Genomic DNA, 25,624 nt, shown 5'->3' on the forward strand with positions numbered 1-25,624 from the left:
TCAAGTTCCTGGAGGACATCACAAACAAGAGAGAATAAAAATAAATAAGAAATATCAAATACTTCTGTATTGAGCACTTGTAGCTGCTGCAAAATGCTCTTATGTAAACCAAGCATTCAAACAAACAAACTGTTCATACCAAATCATCAAATGCAAAACATAGCAAGCCAGAAAAGAGATCTGCACAGAATATGTTTGCAGGTGATCTCACTGTATCCATCTCTGTTACCTTTCTGTGTGGAACTGAGGCATTATAAATAAATAAATAAATAATGGTAGTAAATGTGACTAAATGGGCACAGATTAAATATAAGAACAATAGAAGTAAATCAAACACATATGCTGTGATAGAAATATGAGCTAAGGAAAAAATCCATTTAGCACACATAGGACCCCAGTCATAATGGCCCTGTCTTTGAGAGAGGGGAGATTCCAGCAGGAGATACACTAAAAAAATCAAGTCAAAATCTGCTTTCAGTTAATATCAGGATAAAGCCAATTATCTCTGTTAAAGTCCAGGAGATTATCTGGATTTACATGGAAGAAATCAAGCAGAATTTGACCAAGGAGGTAGTATAATTGTGTTACCAAGGAGAAGCTCTCACAAAATAGTCTCAAGAGGCAAAGATATGTTCAAAGAGTGGTTATGTACCTTTTTTTTTTTTTTTTTTTTGGCTTAGAGTGATGGTTGCTTTTGAGCTACCAGTTAGACTTTCAAAAATCATGTCATCACTGGTTTAAAGTTCTTGTTTGATACTGCAACAAATATGTAGGGCTAAACTGAGTTGAAACATTTCAAAAAAAAAAACCTATTAAATGTGAAGTGAAAATGAGCAAAATAAACAAGGATAAATGCTGAAAAGAGGCTACAATGTCAAGTAGTATCCATCAGAGCTATGCCATAAAACCAGGAAGCTCCTGTGGTTAACTGCAGGGAATGGCTAGCCACAGGAAACAAAACTGCAGAAAAGGGCCCTCTTCTGTTTTCGAGGTCCCACAGACCTCCCACCAACACAGCTGGCTTTCTTCTGGGTATTTCATTCACTAACATGTAGTACATCATATTTTAATGGACTCAGCAAGGCCTTAATTTGTTTACTCTTCCCAGGTAACCTACCTTGGACTGTGAGACTGGATGGAGAGGAACACACCACCGTCAGGAGTGGATCTCACCAAGACGGTCAGCCCGGGAATATTTCATCATATTGAACTCACTGTATTGGATGTGGCTGACTTCAGTTTCTGTCTTAATTAACAAGTGAAATGCAATGGCAGAATCAAATGATTTTTCCTTGGTCATGAAAAATAGGACTGAGCATTTTACTACCACAAGTGACTGTTAGATCATCTAATCTGACCTTCGCACACTTTGGAGCACTGAACTGAGTGAAATGATTTGTGTTCAGCAGAAAAGGGTTGTGCTGGTCGTGATTTGGAAGTTTGAGCTTTGCTGGCTATACTGTTTATTTTCTTTGATAATAAAAATGCAAGGCATTTTCTTCCCTCCCCCCCCTTTTTTTCCCTTTTTTTTTCTTTTTTTTTCAGCATGTCAGGCTTTCACCTCCTTCTGTTTTTTTTTTTTTTAAGAGACATTCTCTGCCCCTAGCTTAAACACCCTTTTAAGATCTTGTACGTTTTTTCATTATGAACACATTGATATATATCATCAAGACTGTTCTTGCCTGTCTTAGTAAAGCAGAGGGAGGGAAGCTCCTCCCTGGCAGGGATTTTCTCCCGTTCACCAGTGATTTTTATGGGTTTTCTCTGAACAGATTTTCAACACCCTTTAAAGAACATAGTTTTCACAGTTACAAGCCACATTCTTGTGCCACTGTCCATAAGGCTRTGACACACAGATAAAATGATCTCCCTACTCCCTGTACATCCAAAGATCACACTAGCCTTTTAAAGCTAGGTTTCCTACAGTGCATGAAAATTATGCAGCTACATGATGTGCATGTGTTCGCCTCATCTTGAACAGCACACCCAATTAAAATATCACAAGGGCTAGACATTTGTGTTTCCTTATACATTATGACAACAGCAGAGCAGAGCAGGGARCTCTGTGAAGAGTCTGCCACTTATGCCTTACAATATTCATTACTTTTTACTCCATTTTATGTAGTGTTATTGTTGTTTAATTCTTACGGTACAGCATTCCCAGGCAAGTCTGGTGCTCAACTGTAGATGCAAAGAAACCAACATGTATGTTTGCATGTATAGAATCCACACCTCAGGTAACTCACATCTCTTTAAATGCAATGTAAGTCCACAGAATGCCTGCAACACAGATAATCTACTCAAAATTAGAGGTGGCAGTTCAGCATATGGAAGACTGAATGTAGAGGAACTACAGAAGAAATACTATGTCAGATAGGTACACAGGAAAGTCTATAGGTAAGATCAAGAATGCTCTTCTATAGACCTTGGTCTTCCTGGAAGAACTGGAGACACTTCTGAGAAGCAAACTTGCATACATTCACACGAGTGGCATTTTCATGCTGTCAGGAACAACATCCAGTGATAAATGTCATAAAACTGTGATTATTGTGACTTAACCTTTCAATTGMTTCATTTACTATTTAACTCCTCCTATGATCTGTTTTTGAAACCACAAACCTTCCATAGCCTTATATCCAGAATAAATAATATCTATTATTTAGGGTTTTTTTTTTACTCTTTGCTTCTTTACAGGCTACTGAGAACTTCCCAGCATTGTACGGTAAGGGAGTTCGAAGCCAAAAAAATGTGACGCATTTTTGACCACTTTTTGCCTTTGCAGATATTTCGTTTACATGGAGACCATGATCTCATCACCACCACCCTTCTCTTAGATCAGGCAATCCTTTCCGTAAGCGTGATACTAATCTTTAGGGATCTTTTGTGTAGCAGAAACAGAAGCCCTCAATAAATGATGGGGAAGTATCATGGTAGCTATCTCATACAATGGATACTTGAAGGGGAGATGGGCTAACAAACATTCTGTCTTCAAAGCATTAACTCTTTCCTTTCTTTGTTTCCAGAAACAGGCATAGACTTGAAAGCATCCCAGGATCCCAGGTGGAGAAGCAGGACAATCCCAGGTGGAGCAGCAATGCTTGATAGTAGCATTACATATTTAGGGCCTAATCCGTATTAAAGGTTGGCCTAAATGCATCTAAATGTAAAATTCAAACATCATGTTGTTTCCGAGGTAGCTTTCCCTGATTTCAGTTTCGAAAGGAAAAGGAAATAATTTTGTCCCTCTACATGAAGGAGGACAAAAGGCTGTTAGTTTGACCCTTGTCAAGGGGACTTCCAAAGGAATTGTGAAATTTAAATGAACTTTTGAACCCTGTGAAGCAGTACAGCATGTGTTTAGCTTACAGTCCAAAAATGTGTCCTTGTATATAAGGTTAAGTACATACATAATTTTCATATTTTGCTGAACTATTGTCATTGATGGTTGCCCTTCCTGCCCTGTTGCAGCTAACTGTGCATGGAAGGAAGTCAAAAAACAGAAGAGGTATCACAGGAGAATGATAGAATTCACTCTCTTACATTATCAACTTTAAACACATATGAGATATATATTGCTCTTCTAACAATTTTTCTCCTACTGCAGAAAACTTTTCGCAGTTTTGACTGACTGCACAGTATTGCACAGCTTTCCACTAGCAAGTTGAATCTTTCTCAGGCTGAGGTTTTTTGGGTTAATAAAACTCCTCCTCTGGTGGAGAATTCGATTTTGAACCGCTTCTTTTAGCAGACAAAGGTAAGGCTCTATGACTGCTTGGCTACTTCTCTTACAATTCTGTACATGTCTCCCCTTTTCACTGGATTTTGCTGTGAGTGGCAGTCCCACACAAATAACAGTGACAGTTTAAAACAAGAGACTGGGTTCTCCCAGAAGAGGGACCACAAAAATTGTCTGAGGACAATGGGCATTGGAAATCAACAGAAGAAGAAAACTCCCTCACCCTTTGATCAGGCCCCTTCATGAAAACTAAAATCATCAGGAAAGACAGAAAACTTTTGACTCATCCTGTGCACAGAAGAGAGCTTCTTTTTGTCTTCCTTCTCCATAAGGAGATGGAGAAGGGGTTAGCACTAGCTGTTGAAGTGTCAGGAAGAAAAAAGAAAGAAGAAAAAACACGAGAGGGAAGAGATGAGTAGAACTACAGTCAAAGGTATCAGGACCCAGAAAAGAGGGTATTGTCTCCTATAAAGTCCTGTCCTTCCGTGGTCCTGCATCCTCGCAAGGCAAGGCATTTGTTATTTTGATCTCTCACTGAGAAGATGCCTGCCTCTTTGCAAGGGCAAGCATCTGCAAAAGTTTCTGCGTCCACCAAAGGCAGCTGCAACAGGCAGCATATACGTGCAAAGTACATCTGTAAGACAGGTCTTCACCCAGGGCTGTGCTAAGTATTTCTAGTGCAACCACAAAGCGGCCAAGAGATTAGAGTAATAGCTTCCCACAAAAACACAGGATCTCACCCCTAAAGCTCTTGCACACAGGTCATCCAAAAAGCCTGCAAAATGGAACATGCTGAGGAATTTACAGAATCAGATCCTCAAAGACTGCAAAGAAAAGATCACTTTGCTTCTGTGTTGTGCCATGAGMACTGACAAATGTCCCTTCTCATTTCCATATGAATGCTGTACATGATTAATTTTTCAAGTCAAAAAAATGCACCTGTGGTAGATCACATGTCACCTCCCCTACTGATCCTGCTCTTCAATTTTGCACCCATTAAGGCATTAAGACTGTAAAGCAAGAGTTAGTTGTATGGCAATGATGCAATCAATCTGTGTGTGAAGGTCATGAGGTCGCTTCAGCTTGGGTGACCTCTCGTCACTTTTCAGGGTCTGAAAACTTCCTCAGATCCTGGGGATAGATGGGAATGAGATTGTGACATGCCTCTTACATTAAGCTCTGCTTAAATAAACAGTCCTGTTCCAACTTGGAACTACTCTTTAAGTTACCTTGAACCATCAGGTTTCGAAAAAATTTCAAAGCCTCATTGAATAGCAACAGGATAGTTGCCTGTAGTAAATGTCCAGAGAGAAAATCCAACCTCTCCAAACAGAAAGGGAGAAATTGCAGCTTGATACTGGGAACTGCAGGACATTCTCAAATCATTTTCCTTTTATACATATTCTCCTCTCTTGGATTTAATGTTATAACATTAAGAACAGTTAGTGTACATGTAACACTAACTGATCTAGCAGACCATATAAGACCATACAAGACCATATAAGAAATCTGTCATTCACTTGAGTTCTGGATTGTGTTATTTTTCAGTTGAAATGATATTTTTCTGCATTTCAGACCATTGAGAAAGAGGCTTCATTCTTCATTATTTTATATTTCTTTGGTTCTATGTATAGAGAATTTTGGAGACATCACTGTTAGACTTTGGCCACTGTACATGTGCATTTTACTGACAGTGTAGTGAGGCTTCTGCAGTGTAACATGGTAGCAAAGTCAAGACTTAGAAGGTTCCTATAAAGCTGTATGCCCATCAGGTTATCATCTTTTAGATAATTCCTTTGAATTATTAATTAATTCTGTCCTGTTCAATGCACCAGGTCCCAACACAGTACAAAATCAGGCATACAAATTAAAGTAACTATTCTACCAGAATGACAAAAAAAAAAAAAAAAAAAAAAAAAAAAAAAAAAAAAAAAAAAAAAAAAAAAAAAAAAAAAAAAAAAAAAAAAAAAAAAAAAGGAACATGGAAAAGCTTTTGCAACCATGGTGTTTGCACCTCTGACACATTTTGAGTCCTTCGGCCAATGTCAGAGGCGTCTGACATGGGAGCAGAGGTGCCGGCTACAGGAGCACCTTGCATAAGGTCTGCCCAGCTTGGGTCGGCTTGTCTGGTGGCACCGAGTGGCTGCTCAGCATGGAGCCCGTGTGCCCAGTCTGTACATGGGCACTCAGAGCACATAAAGCAGGAGCAGAGGGTGCCTTGGCTCCATGGCAGCCACCAGAAAACCCAGCCATGGAGCTGGGGTTGCTGCTCTACAGCGTGGCCCTCAGAYAGCAGCTTAAAAAGAGGCTTTGTAAGTTCTCACAAGCAGAAATCCCCTCCCGCACATCAGTAAAACTTTTATTTTAAAGAAAGAGGACACACACGCATGAACCAGTAGCTGGCTATAGGACACATCAGCGACTAAAGAAAAAGAAAGCCCCCTGCTCCTTCTGGGTAATGACAGTGTCCTATGGGCCCCAGCGTGACRATGAACTGCCGGAGCCACTGGACCAACAGCGACAACTCAACCAAGCAACGGCTAAACAGGACAGATGAGGCAGAGGACAAGCTCGGGCTCTGCTGTTCTGCTTTCAGCACCTAAAAGCATCTTGTTCTCTGGTTGATAATTAGCATGTGCTGAGCCAAGCATCTGTCACTAAGGAACAGGAGGAACTGCACAAATGCAGCACAACGCTTAGAAGTTTACTGTCTGATTTATCGCACTGCAATGAACAGTTGAAGACTTTTGAGGCATGGGAATGAAAGACAGAAAGAAGGAGGAAAAAAGGAGGAAAGGGAGGAAGAAAGAGCCTTGAACATTTTGTTCCAGTCAGCTTCCAAGAAAGAAAAGCGCTAGGAGAGACTTGATGGAAAGATGTACTCCCACAGTCCTCATGCTGGAGAAGGGGMCACTGGGCAGATGTCCAGGACACGTATTCCCAAAACACACAGGCCCAGCCACTGCAGAGCCCTCCCTGAACAGCAGCACACACGCAGCAAACAAGAAGAACGGCAGAAACGGCTCAATGAACTTTATTCAGGATCTGACATACCATGTCAGTATAATGAACATGACCTAAAGAAGAGGGTTACATTCATAAGCGGGCTGAGTTGCCAGCTCTGACCAATTAGTACCAGATAATTTTACGGCGATAGTGAGTACACGTGTATTATATTCTATAAAAGCTTAATAGATGTCACCATAAATCACAGCCAACTTTCTCCCCCGCGCTCTTTATTAGTGGAAAGTACTTACAGTTGAATCTTCTGCCACAGTTGTTGTAGACTCAAGTCAATGCAAATATAACTCAGGGAGGGGAAGGTCTTTTCACGAAACCAAAAATTAGCAGGCCAGAAAAGTTCTTTCCTTGTCTAGCATCTAAGTGACTTGCATTTAAATTTGTTTTTTTTTTTTTTTTTTTGTAGATATTGTACATCATGGTTTTACAGCACAGTATAAAGCAACTATTGTCTGCACAGCACAAAAATACACAGAATGTAGTCTTATTCTCTCATTCTTTATGAAGTTCAGGTCCTCACACAGAGCAGTAAATGCCAGCTGCCTCCACGTTCATTTACTCGAACAGTGTTTTGTGAAGCAAAAAACGACATAAACAGTTGCTACGTTGACCAGTCTTAATATACCACGTGCTTTTCAGTAAAAACTAAAATTACCAGAAATTTTATTATTACCAGTAAATAGCTGGATTTTTGTCTCAAATTACTTGGAAGTGGCCCTTGCAGCTGAAGAAGAGGGTATTGCTCAAGTATGCACTCTGTGCTAAACTAAAATACAGCATTAGACGAAGTGTGAGCTCTTGCTAGGCCCTACAGACAAGGCATCACCACAGTGGAGCAACAGAGTATTTTGAAAGCAACATGGATTAGCTGTTGTCTCCTGCAAAGACAACCATCCRCAACAGGGTGAGTAAGGACTGGGTTTAGGAGGGACCGGTCTGAAGCCTGGTACGGAGCTGGGAGGCTAGTCTGCCTTTTCATAGTCCCACATCCACAAAATGCAGCAGTTCCCAGAAACACTGCATTTCTACTCTGCCYTCTGGACAGAGGTTAAGGAGAGGTGTATGGGTTAGATACTAACATAATTATTTAGAAACCATTTCCAAGATTTTTTGGCTAGTTTTTGTGAAGTTTTCCCACATACAACTCATGTAATTAACCTAAGGTACGTTTGCCTTTCAGCACCATTGCTTCTATCACATTTATTCTTCCCCTACTATAGCATTTCCTAGATTATGACAAGGGAAATTTAGCCACATGTTCCAAAAGTATATCATGTTCTCAGTGCCAAAAGTTACCATTACCGATCTGCATTTTGCCTTGCAAATAAACTACACGGAGGCAACATCATTTACTCCTGAAAGCGAGACAGACACACATACAAAACTGGAAAGGGATTCGGCATCAGGTTTTGACTAGAAACTCTTAGGAAGCTTTAGCTCAGTGAATTCTTTCATCATTGTTCACTGTTTTTCCAGTCTGGAAAAATAAAGGTGCTACAGCATTATAAAATAGCTGTAAAATAAAATATGTCATAATCAAATAGTGTTTTTATTAGAGATTAATTATTTTGTATCTGCATGGCGTCACCAAGCTGTAACTGTAGGTCTTAAAATTAGTTCTCATATTTATTTATTTATTTATTGTTTTTTGTTTTGAAACAATAATCCAAACACTCTCTTGGCACTCTCACTTTCTTACTTTAAAATCTGATGGGAAAATTTCTAAAGCATCATTTTTCCTGCAAAAAGAAATACTGTTCTTTCATATAAGTACCTGATGCTGGGTTTTGATGTCTTTGTAAATTTAAGTACATTAAAACAGTCAGACACAAGAACAACTGAGGAAAAACACATATCTAGGAAAAAAGATTTCCTCTTTCTTCAGTATCTTGTATGTCACAAAAATAATCCTGCTCTCACTCACAAAGTGTACACTGGGAATAATTCCACCAAAATCAGTGATCACATTAGAATATCAGTCCCAAAGAGAAGTGGCTGAAGAAGTTAAGAAATCCACAGGATCCTCCAATAAAAAAATGGGATCTGCCATGAACTAAAGAAAATATGTGAACTTTTCTTCTTAGTTGACTGCTACCTCTTTTGCTAACTACAATATAAACGTTGTTAGTTTACAGTCTTATGTACCATCCCTGATGAAAATAAGCAGGCTTCCAGGGATTAACATACCATGGTTCAAAATTAGCTTTTCTACCCTCCTTTGCACACTTTTGTAAATATAAACAAGATTTTTGAACAGGAGCTTCTGGAACGAGTTTCCTTCATCCTATGACAAAAGTAGGCATCAGGAATGTCAGTTCTTGTGGAACTTCGGAAAAGGTAAGTTGGGTCTCAATGAGATCTCTTCTAACTAAGCATCTGAACAGTCTCCTTGGKTTTTTTTTTTCCTACGACTATTTAAAAATCTGTTTTTAGATTATAACTAACCAAATTGTACTTTAGTTACCACAGCGAGAGGCAGGTGGTCAGAGAAAACACATTTTACCCTCAATTGCACAAAAAGTGCTGCGATTTCACACACAGACAACGCTGATATCCCTAGTGAAGGACATCCATGACTACTCCTGCTCCAGATTGCAGCCCTGCAGCAGTCTGACAACTTCCCATAATCAGTGACAGGCTTGTCACTGACACTGAGGGGACCCAAAATGAGCTGTCTTGCAAAAAAAGTGTTGTGTCTTGCCACAAAAACATTACCTTCCTATTTGGCCAGGTTGTGAAGCTGAATGAGGAGGCAGTACATATGGGTATGGGTATACGCAGTACATATGGGTATGGGTATATGCATGGGTATGTACTGCATGATACAGCTTTCCACCCAGTAGCAGATATCTGCAGATGCAGAGGAGGGACTTTCAGGGGAAGCACTACAGTGAATCGCTGACGGGCTTGAAATGGGACACGTGGGGAGATTAAATATGGGCAGCGTGAAGAACTCCGAAAAAAATTGCAAAGGAAGATGACTAAACTGTTCCAGTTCAACAGAAAGGGAATCTCCAGGCCTCAGTTGATTAGTGGAGCTAATCAGATTTCCTCCTGCTTTTCTCACTTCAGCTTTTTAAGTCCTGTTAATTTAGACTTGCTCATCTTGAACAGTCTATTACTGCTGCTCAGGAACAAGCCAAACATCTGCCCTGCAATGACTTCCCTTAGAGAGCTGATTCAATGTTTTGATTAAATGCTATCCCTGCTACAGCGAGAAATCATCCGTATCCAAACCGATGTCACAGTCACTTGTTTCTGCACCATGATTTTCTTCTATTGCACTAGATCATCTTTTTTGGAGTAATTCTTAGGGGGAAAAAAAAAAAGACACTTTTGCTAGCTTATTTATCACTATATCTTAGTGACTCAGCTTTATTTTTGATGCCACATACTTCACAGTTACTAGCCTGTTGGAAATACTTCTGCATCCCAATTGGTGAGCAATCCTGCAATTTTGAAAGCTTATGACTTATAATGGAATTTTGCAGATATTACCCCCTAACCCACCCCAGCTATTGAAAGACAATGCATGCCAGAATGCCAGCTCTGRCACAGACTTTGAAGAGGGGCAAAGATTACACCTTTGAAGAGGTGGAAAGATTTTGCAATAAATTCATTATGATCAAGCATCACCAGTTAAAGCAATCACTCTCCTGGCCAAAGAAATAAGTAGGAAAAGGAAGACAAAACAAAACAAAACAAAAAAAAACAAAACAAAAACCCCAAGTCTTCGCTTTTGTGATGTCCTGTTGCATCAAAGCACAGGTTGCAACAAGCAGAGAAAGTGTTATGTGCTTCAACGTCTCTTGCAGTTGCTATGGTACAGTTTCTTATGGAAAATTCCTTGTTCTGCGTGATGTTTTTCCTGCCTCATTTGGGATGGCAGAACCGTTCCTCGTGTCACCTGAGAAACCGGGCTGTCAGTTTCCACCTATTGGTGAGAGAGAAACTCATCAACAGCAGAAGTCAATGGAAAATGCCTTGGGTTGACGTCTCTGGCAGACACCCTAGCAGCCGGGAGGAGGAAGGATGGGTCAGGAATGGAGGGGACGTGTGGGACCTCTGCTTTGGGGGTGGCCTCAGGCTTGCTGCACTAGCTGGGACAAGACGTTTCATATCTGGGATATCCTACTTGTGCCTGGGGACACTAAAGCAATGCACACAAACAATAATAAATAATTGCATTGTTCTCTTTGCCTCTTAAGGAAAAATATCATCACAGSTGAGGAGGGAAAACTCCAGCATGATCATACAGCCAAGCAACAAAAAGTGCTTGGCTCTCAGAGAAGAACTGCAATCTATCTATATCTTCTTATAGATTGCACCAAAGATTGCCAGGAACACAGCATAAAAATGGCATTATGGCATTGCACTAGTGATACAAAGCAATCGAGGCTAAGGCATTTTTACTATGGGAATTTCTTTTATGGATTAGTTGGAACTAATCCCATTTTAGTGTGACATTTTTCCTGCTGGAATGTTTTTCTTCCAATCAAAAAATAATTAGAGTCTACCACTTTTGATTCATGACAATACCACAGCATGGTTTTGAAAAACAACAAAAAGAAAAGGGCTGTGTTAACATTTTAATGCAGTTGGATACCTTCTGTACTTCAGAACGCCAAATCACCACAGGCTCCCTATGGTGATGAGAAGAGTTTTTGACCTCTCTGAGGAAATGGGTTTTGAAAATAATAAGTGAGTAAGTGTTTGAAAAGAGACTCCTTCACTAATGTCTATCATGAGAATGAAGAGCATTCAGGATGTAACAATGCAATTGCACTCCATGGGACAACTTTTCTGGTGGTGCCAGTATTTAAAGCTCCATTGACTTCAGTGGAGTTTCACCCTTTAATCTCAGAAGGTTTTGCACTGGTAGGATATCACCAGGAGTTAAATACAACCAGATTTCACTTTTAGAGGCCCTCCCCCTCCCAGATAAGTTCAAAAAGAAAAAGAATGGAAACAGGTAGAGGAATTGAAATGTGTCAAATTTTTAACATATAGAAGTCAGGATGTTCACAATTTTGCTTAACATAGTACTGACTTTAGAATAAACCAGACAAAATATGATTGAAAAAAAAAAWTAAGGTCTAAGATAAAGTTTCAAAAATTTGACAGCAGGAAAAATGTTGATTTTCAGTTACCATTCTGACTTTCTAAAGAATCCAGTTCAACATTTCAAAGTTTAGAAAGCTTTTCATCACGAAATGTTGCTCAAAAAAACTCATTGAATTCAATTTTGAAGTATTTGCCCCAAATCAACATTTATTTTAAAATACTAAATCATTTCAATTTTATTGAAGATATATCTTCTACCACTTCAGTATCTCAATTTGAAACTTGAAGAAAATGAAGTGTACTAAGTTTTAACTTACATTCTGATTTTGAAGTAAGTAAAAGTAATTTTGAAACGCAGAAAATCTCCCATGGAGAGGAAAATTCTGTTTTTGAACAGCTTTACTTGTGTGCATTTAAAAGTATAAGCCTATTTCAGGACCGAGCTTGGAGGAGGAGGAGTTACACTGAAGATGGAGTAATTCAGTAAATGCTGCCTTATGCCAGTCGCACAAGGTTAAGGCACTGGGATCCTACTTCCTCTTTCCGTATTCATTCCCATATAGGAACCACCTATCCAAGCTTATCAGCAGACACAGCCTGGAATGCCAGTCTCTCAGCGAAGGCTATGGAAGACATACATACACTCACCAGCACAGAGCTGCACTGATCATTCTTACCTCAGTCCAAGCTACCTCAGAGGCTACCAAATCTGGCCCTCCAGGGAACTCATTTAAAAAAAAACATAAGCAAATGAAAGCGGTGCTGAGAATAGTAATTAAAATTCAGCTTTAAGCATGGTAAAGTTGTAAGCAAGATCGAAGAAAGTTAAAGAGCATCTTGAACTCAAATCTAAGATTTGCCTTCACATCCTTCAGATAAGATAACCTAAGATAAACTTCACATCCTTGATCTCAGTGCTGTGAGTTAAAAGCAAAGTCATGTAAAAAGAAAATCAAAGAAAGATTCTGCAATTTAACTCCTGTGCTGTTGGAAATACTCATTAATACACATAGCCTCTAGAGGAGCTGGTTTTGTACACAGCAGTTCATCTTGCTCTAGGACCCACCATCCAAACTGTCGTCGGCCACATCATCTTCATTGATGCTGCTGCTTTATATTAACTCATACATAACAAGAAGCTTGCGGATCCACTCCTCTACTTTTCTGCAACTAGTGGAGGTCATTGTATCTTTTAAATATTTTGCTCCTGTGATAACTGTGAAAATTGCTTTTTAAATTCTCTTATTTCAGCACCTAGTTATTTTTCACTATGTGCATCTCCAGCAGCAGAAATAGTAGGAGGTGTTCGGTGGTGGGCACATAAGTAAACAGCAGCTCAGAAGAGTTTTTTATTCTTTGCCTGTCTTGTACTCTATTGATCTTTTCTTTGTCCCCAAAGATCAGAGACATTTTGCAATCATGATCATAATTAAAGTATCATCAGGGATTTAAGAGGGCTTCCCTCTTTAACATCAATAGAAGAAATAAGTATCCATTTAAAAGCTATAAAACCAAATCAACAAATGCTTAAATGTGAAGACTGGAGGTCCTGCCATGCTGACCTCCAATCCCTAACTGGCCAGAGTTGAGATTCCACAAAAACTGACTAGAATTTCCTGGCATAACCTGATGTGGATATCGAATTACCTGTCTGTCAGGATGAATGGAGGAAAGAAGGAAAGCCCAATGAACACAATAGTCTAATGAAAGGCAATTAAAAAGCTCCTTAATCAAACACTACTGCTTTTAACAAGCCAGGTAACATATCAAAAGCAAAGCGTCTTCTCCCAAATTCTTTTGCTCCCTGTATCCAAATCCTAAAATTACAGTCAGGGAGAGCAAAGCTCAGGTAGTAAGTTCAATTGCCTGAACTTTGGAAAAGTAGAGCTGCAAATATTGCCTTGATTGGAGAAAATGACCAACAGGTCTCTCCTTTCGTGTTTCTTATCTTTTATATCATTTTCCCTCCCCCATCCTCCCATCCTTGCCTTCCTTTCCTTTGTCTTGAGGAGGAAGGTTTGTACACATCATTGTCTCCTAGAGTGCYGCTTCTTACTGGAGCCCTTTCAGGTTACTGCAGAGGTATGTGCAAGGCTTGTATTTCCCCTGGAGTTTACCTATTGTCTGGCCATGATTTATCTATTTTATCTTTGTGTTGTTGTTCCAGTTTTGTCCAGTCTAATGAGTTTTATTAGTTATTGTGTCCAGGAGTTTATATTTATGATGGCAGTTGCCCTGTACAGAGAAGCAGTTACCTTTAACAACATGCTTTCTGGCTTAAACAACACCTACAGATCACAGATAAAAATAATATTTTCTCCCCATTTATAGTAATAGAGGTATTCCCTACAGCAAAGCCTAAGGATGTACACTGAATTTTGTACATAAGAAGCATCTGTTTTTTAAAGGTAGCAAGCAAAATGCTAACAAGGCTACACTTCATTTCCTTTGTTCCTTAATCTGTAAGGTACTGTAAGACAGTGCCACCTTAAGAAAATGAATGTATTAATATTCTTCTCATCTTTCCATTCACAGGTACAATATGCATTTCTTAAGTCTTAACACTATTAATTAGGTATTTTTCTCTGACAGGTTGCTCCACCATCTCGTTTCACTGGATGTAGCRGAGGGAAAAGAAGCTTTTGTCTCCTATGACTCAAACCATCATCTTTTGTGGATSAAGCTGGGAATTAGCTGCCCAAAAGAGTGTAATTTTATTTATAGTTGCATTACAGCCTGCACAACTTAAACAACAATAATCGCCAACAGCCTCAATAACTCAAAATGTACCAACATGCAAAACTGCTCAGCTTACACAGTATCAAATGGCTCGGTGAATTTATTTAAATACAACAGCAGAAAACCTAATTCCAAATAGGCTACCGTTGGAGACAAGCAAGGTTTGCAACTGATTTTGTTAAATAAAGCTTTTTATATTAAAGCTTTAAGAAATACAAAAAAAACAGTGCTACTTCTTTTTTTTCTTTTCTTTTTTTTTTTTTCCTGGAATGCATTAAAATACACTTTGGCCTATGGCTTTTGTAGTCTGATTACACACAGTGTTAAAATGCTGTGCAAAGCTTAAAGTTCAGGTCAGCATTGACACGACTTAATAAGAATTTGTGAGCATAAAGCAGTTCAGGGAAAAACAGACAGCTTGTGCCTCAAAGCTTCAGAGAGTTTATACTGAACATTGTAAATTAATATTCCCTTTTCTTACTATAAAAGATAGTAGTTTAAGAAAATATTTAAACCTAGGATTGTTATMCTTTCTTAGACTGCATTTCCTTTAAAATAATCATCGCTCTTTCTCAAAAACGAGAAGTCCTAGGATAAGGATATGTATCTGCAGGAATTTTGCTCTTAGTAATTGTGTGAATTTTGATCGTTTATCTGAGGGAGCTACCTGACAAGGCCCTCAGTAAGACAAGAAATACTGAGGTGACTACTCTGACCTAGCTTTTCTGTAGTACATAGAGGTATTTTTTCAGCACAGAGCAGATGCTGTTCCTTGCCAAATGGCTCCTAGCATAGAGGCTGGCTCCAGCATTACCTCTGGCTGGAGTCAGGGAGCAATCGCAGTGTCAGAAACACAGCTCTTGAGATGGTTTAGCTAAGAAATACCTAATTGCTATTAATAGCTATAAATATTTGATTAATAACTAATCAAATAGTTGATTTTGACATGTGTGTTTGTATACACCATAACCAAAGGGAAAGGTCAGATACAGCACAGCAAAGTGTTTGTTAAAGGCTTTTATGGACATTTGGATGGGACAAGTGATCTGATGAGGACATTCAAGAATTCTTCGTGGGTGGGCATGCTTTTGTAAAAATAAGCCTTTTTTATATAATGAAAAGTGTTACATGCTGAGGCAGAGATTCCATCTCTAAGCTAGTCCAAACCCATCAAAATTCAAAGTCTTCTCTGTATATTTTCTTTATGTTATTAAGAATAGTGCATTTTTGTGTTTTTCCCATGGAAAGTAATGCCCCTATTTCTGACACATATTTGCTGTTGATAAACACCAGGTAACACAGCAAAGTGCTCTTCAGACAGAACAACGAATGCCCATGTGTTTTCTTCTGATCTGAAACTATCCTGAGACCAAGAAAATTTAGCAGTCCAAAACAATCTCTTACTGCAGAGCAGAAAGATATAGACAATTCTACATATATATATATATAAAAGTATATATATATACATAAAATCAATCATTGCACTGCAGGTTTCTTTAATGCTACTGTTAAGCAAAGTTCTGCCTCTTGAAGCTGAGGTCTTACTCAAAACACACAGAAATCAATGGTCTTGAAGGACTCTCATTGATTTTAATAGGAAACTAATTCTGGATCAGGCTTCTAGAGGGGCTACGACTGCAGAGAAAGGTTGAAAATTTTCTTCTTCTTTATTTCTGAAAGACATCCCTTATTCTGCTTCCTTAGCCTGGCACCATTTCAGGATTCTGTAAAACACCACCATCAAAAGAGATAAACAACTGCAAAGAATTTGAAATGCAATGCAACATTTTGATAGAAGTGCCAAATCGAATTGCAGACAACTCCAGTTTAGAAACATGTTTGGATCAGAATATGCAATGCAAAATAATTAAATGAGCTGAGAAGGAGTCACCTTCCAGAAAACTAGGATCATTTACAATAGATGAATCTAGATCAATTTTCAGAAGGAAATCTGCAAGCAAAAGAAAATGCCTAGCCTCTCCCTCCAGAAGCAAAAGACCTGAGTTCAGAAGTTCTGAGTACAGAAGGAGACATGTTTTATATGGAGACATATGTGAAATTTTGCCTTAAGTCTGCTTTCCAATATTCTCAAGAGGAAAACCATGCCTTACTGAGGAGGTGAACCTGATGTCTCCTCCAAGGGTCTCATCAACTGAGTCTGACTACCAAGTTGACCAACAACACTTAGGAATCACCTGGCTGCTGAAGGTCTCCAGCTGTGGATCCAGCTTCTCTAGTAGCAGCTGGAGAACTGAAGTGCCTTGAAGTTGAAGGCAGATCTCATCCACTCTTAATCCACTACCATGACATTAAGCAGCTCTGATAGTGCTGATGGCACCCATCATCCCCAGATGCTAGGACAGGATCCTAGAGGCATGTTTGTGCCAGCCCCAGTGGCAGCCCTGCATGGGGATGCAGGATGGGATGGTCCAGCCAGGTCAGCTATTGGATGTGGTCCACGACAGAGGCAAGGGTGCCAGCAAGCCACAAGCTGATGGCCTTTCAAATAGGTCCAACCCCTCTTCTCCTCATCTCACTAGATCCCAAGTGCTTCAGACATGAGAAGATATCCATATGCTGCTCCTAATGTCAGGCTGACTACCTCCCGTATGCTAGAAATATCTGCAGGTTTATTACATAGGGTTAACATTTGACAAGGGCATAAATCTTTTGTGACACAGTGTAAGCTAACCTCTAAGAGCTGGAAGATCTGGAAGACACATGGCACTTAAAGACTATTAGATACTTACTTGAAGGGTTTCTAAAGTATACAGTACCAGACATTTTTACGTACCAAAACAGTTACTACTAAGATTCAGTGTGGCTATTTGTCCATTCCCAAACTGTCTAAATACAACATGTGAACAGCTGACAACTTACCACCAACAGAGATGGGATCATGATAACAGAGCCCATCTTATTTTCCCCTAATGTCACATCACCTTTCTGCCCTCCTCGTGACACAAGAAATTTTGCAGACAGACTGATCTCAAGCACTTCTTTAGACTGTGCTGGAAAGAGCAACCTCGTATAATGGAGTGCTTCTGTTTGCTTACTGAGGAAGTAAAATGGATCCCATAAGCTTTTGCCTTCTGCATTACCACCCAAGAAGGAGCTTTTCAAGCTTCCCCCCACAGCCCTGGTCAATGCATTTMTGCCTGGAGACAATCCCATTGCTATTCCAGTCTCAACAGCCCCTTGAGACTGTAAATACAGCAAAACAATTGCTTTTCTTCTGATGAGAATAAAGTGAGCACAAGACAAATCAGGTCCTCCTGCACAAGTGGTCAGAGCCAATCAGCCATGTATTGTTCTTTCTTAGCCAAATGCTGAGACTGAGTTTTTTTATTTATTTTCCATTTGTTTCTCTCCATTTTCTGTTCCTCTCTGCTTTGTATGGGACATGTTCCCCACAGTGGGCACTGCTTTTGGCTATTTCTTTTGTTTATTGAGGCAGCTGCAAGACTTCAAGGCTGTGGGCACCCAAAAATGACAGCAYATCCTTAGAAGACAGCCCAACAAACAAAAACTAAACAAAACCTAATTAACACTCAGAAATATGAAGAGACATGTGGGAGCCATGGTTTCATTTCAGGAAAAAATCTAACTCGAACTGTGTCTCAAACAGATATTCATAATGGTAGTTCAAAATTCTGCTAATTCTCTATTTCCTTCAAAATTACATAAATTGGAGAATTGTTTGAAGTTGTATTTGGTTTCTCACTGTACTACTGTGGCAATAAATAATCACACATTGTAGACAGCCACCCAGTCTTTCCTTACAGTACCCTGGGAAACCAAAAGGATGAGAGAAGGGAAATGGGGGGTAAGAAAGCTTCTTTGTGAAGGGAAACTCAGTATCCTTAAGTCTGATACTAACCCTCAGACACAGCTCAGTGCTACGCAAGGCAGTCCTAGACTAGTACTAGAGCCTTTTTTTTTTTCCCCATCTTTTTTTTTTTTCCACCTTTTGACCCATGTAATTACTGACTTTGGATATCTTCCAGCAATCAGATTTTAGAGGCGGTAAGGTACCTAAAGGTGAAGAATCATTTACTGGAATTGTACCAAGGTCTAAGCTGATTAAAAGGCTGAATTCTATTGATTAAAAACATTTACACTTAAAATCTGCTTAGTGCTTTCCAGAAACCCAGTTAGTTGTTGATTTCACACTTTCAGCACCTGAATGCCTTTGAGATTCTCATCTCGTACGCTTAGCTAACATAATGAAAATTGAACATACACTCATATAACACAGAAATTAAAAAAAAATAAACCTTTGAGAAATCTCTCAATGGATTATTAATGTATTAGTTCTACAGATAAGAGATACACTGAAATTTAGAGAAACTGGGCATAACTAGTGTGCATACATACTACATATTCTTCCTAAATGCAAGCAATCCTCTCATGCAATGTGTTTTCCATTTAAATGTTTCTGTTTAATTACCCCCAAAAGCTGGTGGGTAAGTTGCTAGCCAAAGGTATTGTGTGACTTTTCATGAACAGAACTTCAACAATTTCAAATCTTGTTGCAGGGTCTTGACTTCAGTCATTTGACACTTTTTTCCTCCCTGCAGGCATCTTTTACTTCAATCACAGTGACTTCTCAGCAATCTGCAAATAATAGCTTTCAATTATTATGGGCATTGATGGACTAGAGATAAGATCTGGACAGTCTTCACATCATGCCAGATCTACACAGCTCATGTCTTAATCCACACACTGGCCTTTGAAAAGTGATAACCTGTTCATCTATTGAAAGTCCTACCCAACACCTGGCCAAATGCTTGGAAATTCACACCAACCCTTGTGGCCTGGGAAATACTGAGCTGAATGACTTAGTCACAGAACCGGAAAGCAGAGGTCCCTCCTGCTCCTTTGGAAGGGAGGGCAATGAGAAGTCCTCAAGCCTTTGTCCAGCAGACCAAACTAAAACTGGTTTAACGAACCTCTCAGATTTTCTAAGAGAAAAGCAAGGTGAAAGCAAGAAAGGCAGGCATCTAAAAGAAGATCATCAAGATCTACTTTAGTAACTGAGTTTTTTATGTTAATTACTGACTGAAGCTCATTCCTGGAAKTGTCTGGGTAATCATATTTTTAAAATGTGTTGAAAAATGCTGAGCTCTTGTATGCTATTATACTGAATATATGTCTAGACTAATACAGACACATTAATTAAATACTCTCCAGGGAGAAAAAAGCAGTCCTATCATTTTGTCCCAACTGCTCTTGCGAGCAGTGAGGAACCTGTGGAGAGGTTTAATTAACATGGCAATGCTTGAAAAGTGATTTGAAGATGTAGAATATCACACACCGTGTTATTTTCAGTGTTGACACTGCTTTAAAAGGCTGCTACATTTCATTTGCTGCTGACCTCTCTTCTGCTCTGGTTGCAGCCCCTTCATGCACATGCACGTCATGAGCATTGTAGAGTGGGCAGAGGAGGCAGCTCTGCACATCATCTACCACTTCACATCTCCTGGCCATCCTGCACCAAGAGCTCTCATCGCCCGCCATCTAAACTCAGAAACTGCCATCTAAATATCAACTTCAGCCTTACTTCCTTAGAGAARACTGCGAGCAAGGGGTGTGGAAACAATATACACAGCTGAAAAACTGCATGGATACTGCTGCTGCTGTTGCTACAATAAACACCCTAATCAATGTTTATTATAGACAGCTATAATCCTGATCTTTTATTTTCCCATAGTGTTTCTTTAGATAAGCTTGTGCTCAGAGCTAAGTGCATTTTGCCAAGTCACACTGTTTAGTAGATGCCATTGCTTTGTGATGAACTCAAGAAAATGAGAAGTTGGATTCATTTATGAAGTTATTTTGGTTAGAAAGTTATTTATTTGGGGTTTTCTCTTATTTTAAGATTTATTGGATTTTTATGTGCCAGAAACAAGTCACACTGATGAACTAATTATGTGCTGAAATGTAAAATCAAATGCTAGATATTTATATTTATCAATATTTTCATAAATATCTTTCATACTGTACTGTCTTTCCTATTTATACTATCTATCTTCCTTGGGACCTGTATCTCTTGTTTCAAAACTCTGTCATAAATCAATGTCTGAATCCTTCTCCTACGTCTAGGCTCTTGAGAAAGTTTTCTACAATGAATTACAATTTTTTTTTGCATTTAATTTCTATATAAGGTCTGCTGCTTTTAAGCTCCCTTATATTATTTTCCAGATATATTTTTATAAGCAAATGCAAGTTTATGTATATAAAATCAACATCCGTAGAATTTACTATGCAGTACAGAGTCTGAAAGGGATAATTTAATCATAACAATATAAATGGTGCCATTTGTCGTGTACCTGTTACTGATTTAGCATCACACTCTGGTGCCAAAATATTGTATATATGTTTCATGCAGCTGTATTTTCAAATGACATAACTAAAGACTGAACACAGAAATGCCTCCAATATTACACCTACTAAAACAGGGCTTTTTTTTTTTAATCTTTACTAATATCCCAATTGCAAAGAATGCTTATGAATATGTTTAATTCTACTTCATATGTTTAATTCTACTTCATCTTTTGTAAGGCCTGTAAGTATGCGCTTTACATGAAGCCTGTGGCTGAGCTGATGTTAACAGCACCTTTCAGCTATGATAGCTCTTCAGTTGCCAAAGAACAGTGTAAAACAGTGTCAAAATTGAAAATCTTATCTGTGGATTGTGGTACTAGATCCTTCACTCAGGCTGCATGCCTCACGTTGCCTTGTCTCATACTCTACTTTGGTAGATGTGCCTTGCTGTGGGTCTTTGTTGCTCCGGTCTCYTATTAAGGGAAAAGTAGTTTCACACGCTATATTTCCAGGTGATGAACCACTCCACTGTTCACAGACTAAAGGCCATAAGCTACTTCTTTCCTGTGGCTGCATGCTCCACATGGGAGATGTGGATGTCCATGGGTAGGACATCCCAAGCAAGTAATAGTTTACCAAACAAATCAGGCCTCGAAACACCATTTTGTGTGATGAAATGCAAATATTTTGTCAAAAAAAGGAAGCACTTGCCTTTTTACTAAATATAAATAGGCTTCAAGTACAGATCAAGACCCTAACAGAGGTAATTTCTGGGGCAAAAAATGATTGTATAGATTTGCATATAGACTAAAATTTGTTCCTTTCCAATTCTAAATTTTTAACAAGGTGCCCACCCCATAAGCAGGTGGAAACCCACACTGCTCAAATTGACGTCTTTAGCCTTTGGGAGAATTTCTTCTGTATGATTGGAAAAAAAAAAAAAAAACAGATCTTTGAGACTCAGAATGAGCAGCAAGTGCTAAAAAGTCTAATTTCTCACTTTTTTTTTTTTTATTCCCTGTTATATTTTGTTGTTGGCAATGAAAAAATGTAATTAGATTATTGGGAAAAAATGTAAGATTCCATCTGCAATGGTCTAGGAGACAAATCTCCTGCCAAGTTAAGAAAAATGAAATGCAACTACTAAAACAGTTCACCATTGGTGATACATATCACCAATGTGTGCAGCTGACATCTCTGACATGTGCTTGACTTCACGGACATGCAAAGATACGTTTCTTAAATGGTGAATGTAACCAAGGATTAAAATAGGCAACTTAACTACAAAATTATTTAATTCAGCCAATAAAAAGTATGAATGATTTTAGAATAAGGCAAGCAAAATGAGCAGGATAAGCAGTACATTTTATAGATTTCTCTCCTTGTATTTTCATCTTCAGTTGTAACAGTCAAGGGTTTCTTAGTTTTCGGAATCTGAGAATTCTGATTTTGGTACAAAAAATATTAAACCACTTAACCTCTACTCTGATTACCAATGAACAACTGATTGCCATTGAAGTCTGATGAATTCAGTCTGGGCAGCAAGATTTTTCCTCTCAGGCTGCATTTCACTAGAATTGTTTGGTTTTGCTTCTTTTCTCTGTATTGACGATAGGGTGTCTTTTACAAGAAAATGATAAAATTTTAAATTATAAAATTACTTATAAATTTATAAAATTATAAAATTATAATTTTTCAGCTCTACAAGCTTTGGGAATTAAAGGAAAAGCCCTCATCTGAGCCAGCCAAGAAGCCACAAGAAATAACCCCTCTGTTGTGGTCACTGAGATATCCAAACTTTTTAAAAGAAATGAACATATTGTCAGGGCATTTCTCCTGAGAGATTGTTTTTCTGTGTACAAGGATCAAGATACTTGGTATTTCCTAACCTGTAAGGCATCTAAACATTTTCTTCTCTATCCTCACAACATTAGAGAATGTGTAAGGTGCTAGATACAACCTGCAATACTCTGTATTTGCTGCTTGGAAAATGCAAGGGATTTTCCAATGCAGGCAGTCTGCTCACTGTGTATTTTTTGTAATTTACAGTACGTTGTTGAACCAGGATGAGAAGTAAGCAGAAACAAACTGATTTGTTGCTCTGGGTGAGATCTCTGGCAGTTCTCTGCAGTGCCTCAATTCACTTTTTGCAAATTTTCCTTTTTCTGCCTGCAGTTTTTGCCTCACTGGCCTCTCACATCCTCACTCTACAGTCAGCTTTGGGAAGCCTGAGAGCTCACGTGAAGGGACAGAGCTGCCCTGCAGCATCAGATGTGCTGGGACCAGGCTGTGCTATGGGATCTCTTGGACAATCATGCCTAAAAAATACATACCTAGTGACCATATCCCCACCATTCTGTTCAATTCCCTTTAAATATAGATTATGCTTCCTCAGATCAAATGTAAGGTCATTCCGCCTGCTCCAGCATGAAGGGAAACCAGTCACCCTTGATAGATGTGAGCAGCCAGAGACAGGCAGACATCTGTGTTCTGAACTACTATGAGAGGAGACACAGTTTGGGTGGTCCCAGTTTTCCTCCACTTCAGCTCCTGCTCTCTGGGGAGTAGATGCCAGAGCCATCTTATTGGGATGTCAGGCTTCAGCACTGGGAGAGCTCCGTGATCCCTAACAGTCCTCCTGCTTCACCACAGGGACTGCAAACCCCCATCATGCAGCAGTCATGTTCAAGGTTACACTTAAAAATTCACAATAAAAAATGAGGGGAAAAAAAACAAAATCCAGATCTTTTTCTCTTTCCTCAGGTATCTGGGGTCTTCTCAAGCATCAATGCTCTCTCCTTCTAAAATGAAATCTGATATCATTATTCCAGACTCCATGAGCTATATTTTTAAAAAGCTAAGTGTAAAATTGTGAGAAGCATATTCAAATGACAAGAACAACCCTTCTTTTCTTTTGCTCTCAAATTTCAGTATTTTGAAGACAATCAAGGCAATGCTGAACTGATTCTGCATTTCTGCAGCTTTCCTAACATRGACAGCCAAAGTCTGCCTCCTAATATGCTAAGAAGAAATCTATAGCCACAGAACAATTAAGTAAAAGATCATCTTTAACTAAATGTTGTGACAATCCGTCAAGTGTACAGAAAATTGAAAAGGTCAGTTTTCAAAATGGGATAGGAGAGAGTGGTTCTCAAAACTTCTAAAAATTACCACCAGGTGTGCAATTAGAAATTTTACCCTGTTAACTGGTGCCTTTAACTGTTAATTAATTTTTTTTCAGATTAGCAAAATCATTCAAAATCAATTTACAGGGAATTACTTGTAGCAACATACAATCAGCTTCAGAATTTCTCTAACAGATGCCAGGTGGAAGCGTGGTAATTATTCACAGCAAGTATGCGGACAACATCTCCTCCACTAGCTCAAATGATTAAAGTGTATTTTACCATTTGCWTCATTAGAATCAGAATTGAGACACTCAGGGCTAGTAGAACAGGAATACTGGAAGCTTATAATAATTATGATCACTTTTCAGTCAAGTCTAATCTTCTATTTCTTCAATACTGAATTACCCATTACATATATCTAAACTGTACGTTCATACTTCTGCACCTCTAGGAGCACATCCCACTCTACAGAAGTACAGACCAGACATTAACACTATTTCATAAATACATGCAAATTCCTTCTATGAAAGCCACAATCCACACAACACCAACTGAAACCCAAAAGATATTTGCAATGCTGGAAGCCAAAAACACCTTGCCAATGAACCTCCTACCACTTAATTAATACGCCTTCCTAGTCTATTTTTTTTTCACTGATAATATCTTAAGGGATTAAATCGATGCAGTTTCTTCYGATTCATCCTGGGGCACCTGGACCTGGGAGTTGTCTTACAAATCTCTGCATGGAAGAGGRGAGCTACCATCTTCCTTTCAGTTGCACCCAGCAACAACAGTGACTGTCACAGAGGACCTACTTGAGTACAATTCAGAGAAAAAAATGATTCGCCAAATTCCACATCCACTTGAAAGTGGACCCAAGTCYTGCCCTTAGAGTCTCAACTTGGCAACTCCCCTGACATTTCCTACATGTCCTCTCCTCAAATTTTGTTTTTCACATTATTCCCTACAGGAAAACCCTTGTTTATTGACTAGCAATCACTGAAAAGTAATCATGACTGGCTGATAAATTTCAAGCACTGTGATTCCAAGCTAAGTAACTGTTCAAATGGAAAATGTCTTTGTTTCTTTGTGCCCTATCTCAAAAGATCTAGCAGGATCAGTTGATAACTTCAGCAACTACAAATTCAATGCAGGAATGTAGAAGATCAAGTTGCAAAATGTCACATTATCAATAAAAAAACCCGATAGCTTAGTGTGACATTTCATAGGATGAGTGAAGCTAACCTTTTTGCAGTGGTTAGCCCCTTTGCCAGCAAGGTATTAGACACCTTTGTTGATATCAGAGAGAATAATTCAATGTTTACCACCCTTGCAATTTTCCTGTGGTTGCCAACATTATTTCACTAGAAAGCTACATCCTGATCTTCAGCAGCAACAACTGAATGCTCTCAATTACTACCAGACAAAAGATTTGCAGGCTTATGCTACGTGCTACTTGTTTGTTAGAACATAAAGGATGATACTGTCCTCGGATATCAATTAAAGGTGCAGAGGAGCACTTGCATTGAAACCTGGGCTACAAATTGAGTCTTTCCAAGTGAAGACTAGAATCCAACCTGAGAAGCTGCTGTGGGGGTTGGTMTTTATC

At 39.0% G+C, this 25,624-nt stretch overlaps 1 protein-coding gene across 3 annotated transcripts in view; it reads right to left on the reverse strand.

The window, feature by feature from the left end:
* Nucleotides 1-25,624, reverse strand: part of NTRK2 (neurotrophic receptor tyrosine kinase 2) — a 192,995-nt gene that overhangs the window by 58,660 nt on the left and 108,711 nt on the right. The window contains exon 13 of one of the 3 annotated variants that reach the window (XM_026033767.1): nt 10,482-10,691. The exons of the other annotated variants lie outside the window; for them this stretch is intronic. Within the exon in view, the coding sequence (XP_025889552.1) occupies nt 10,681-10,691 (11 nt within the window). The 3' untranslated portion in view covers nt 10,482-10,680. Of the gene's footprint in view, nt 1-10,481; nt 10,692-25,624 lie in introns of those variants that run through there. 3 annotated transcript variants of the gene reach the window in all.

This window comes from Nothoprocta perdicaria, unplaced genomic scaffold (genome assembly GCF_003342845.1).
Source record: "Nothoprocta perdicaria isolate Ctin4 unplaced genomic scaffold, notPer1 scaffold_133, whole genome shotgun sequence".
NCBI lineage: Eukaryota > Metazoa > Chordata > Aves > Tinamiformes > Tinamidae > Nothoprocta > Nothoprocta perdicaria.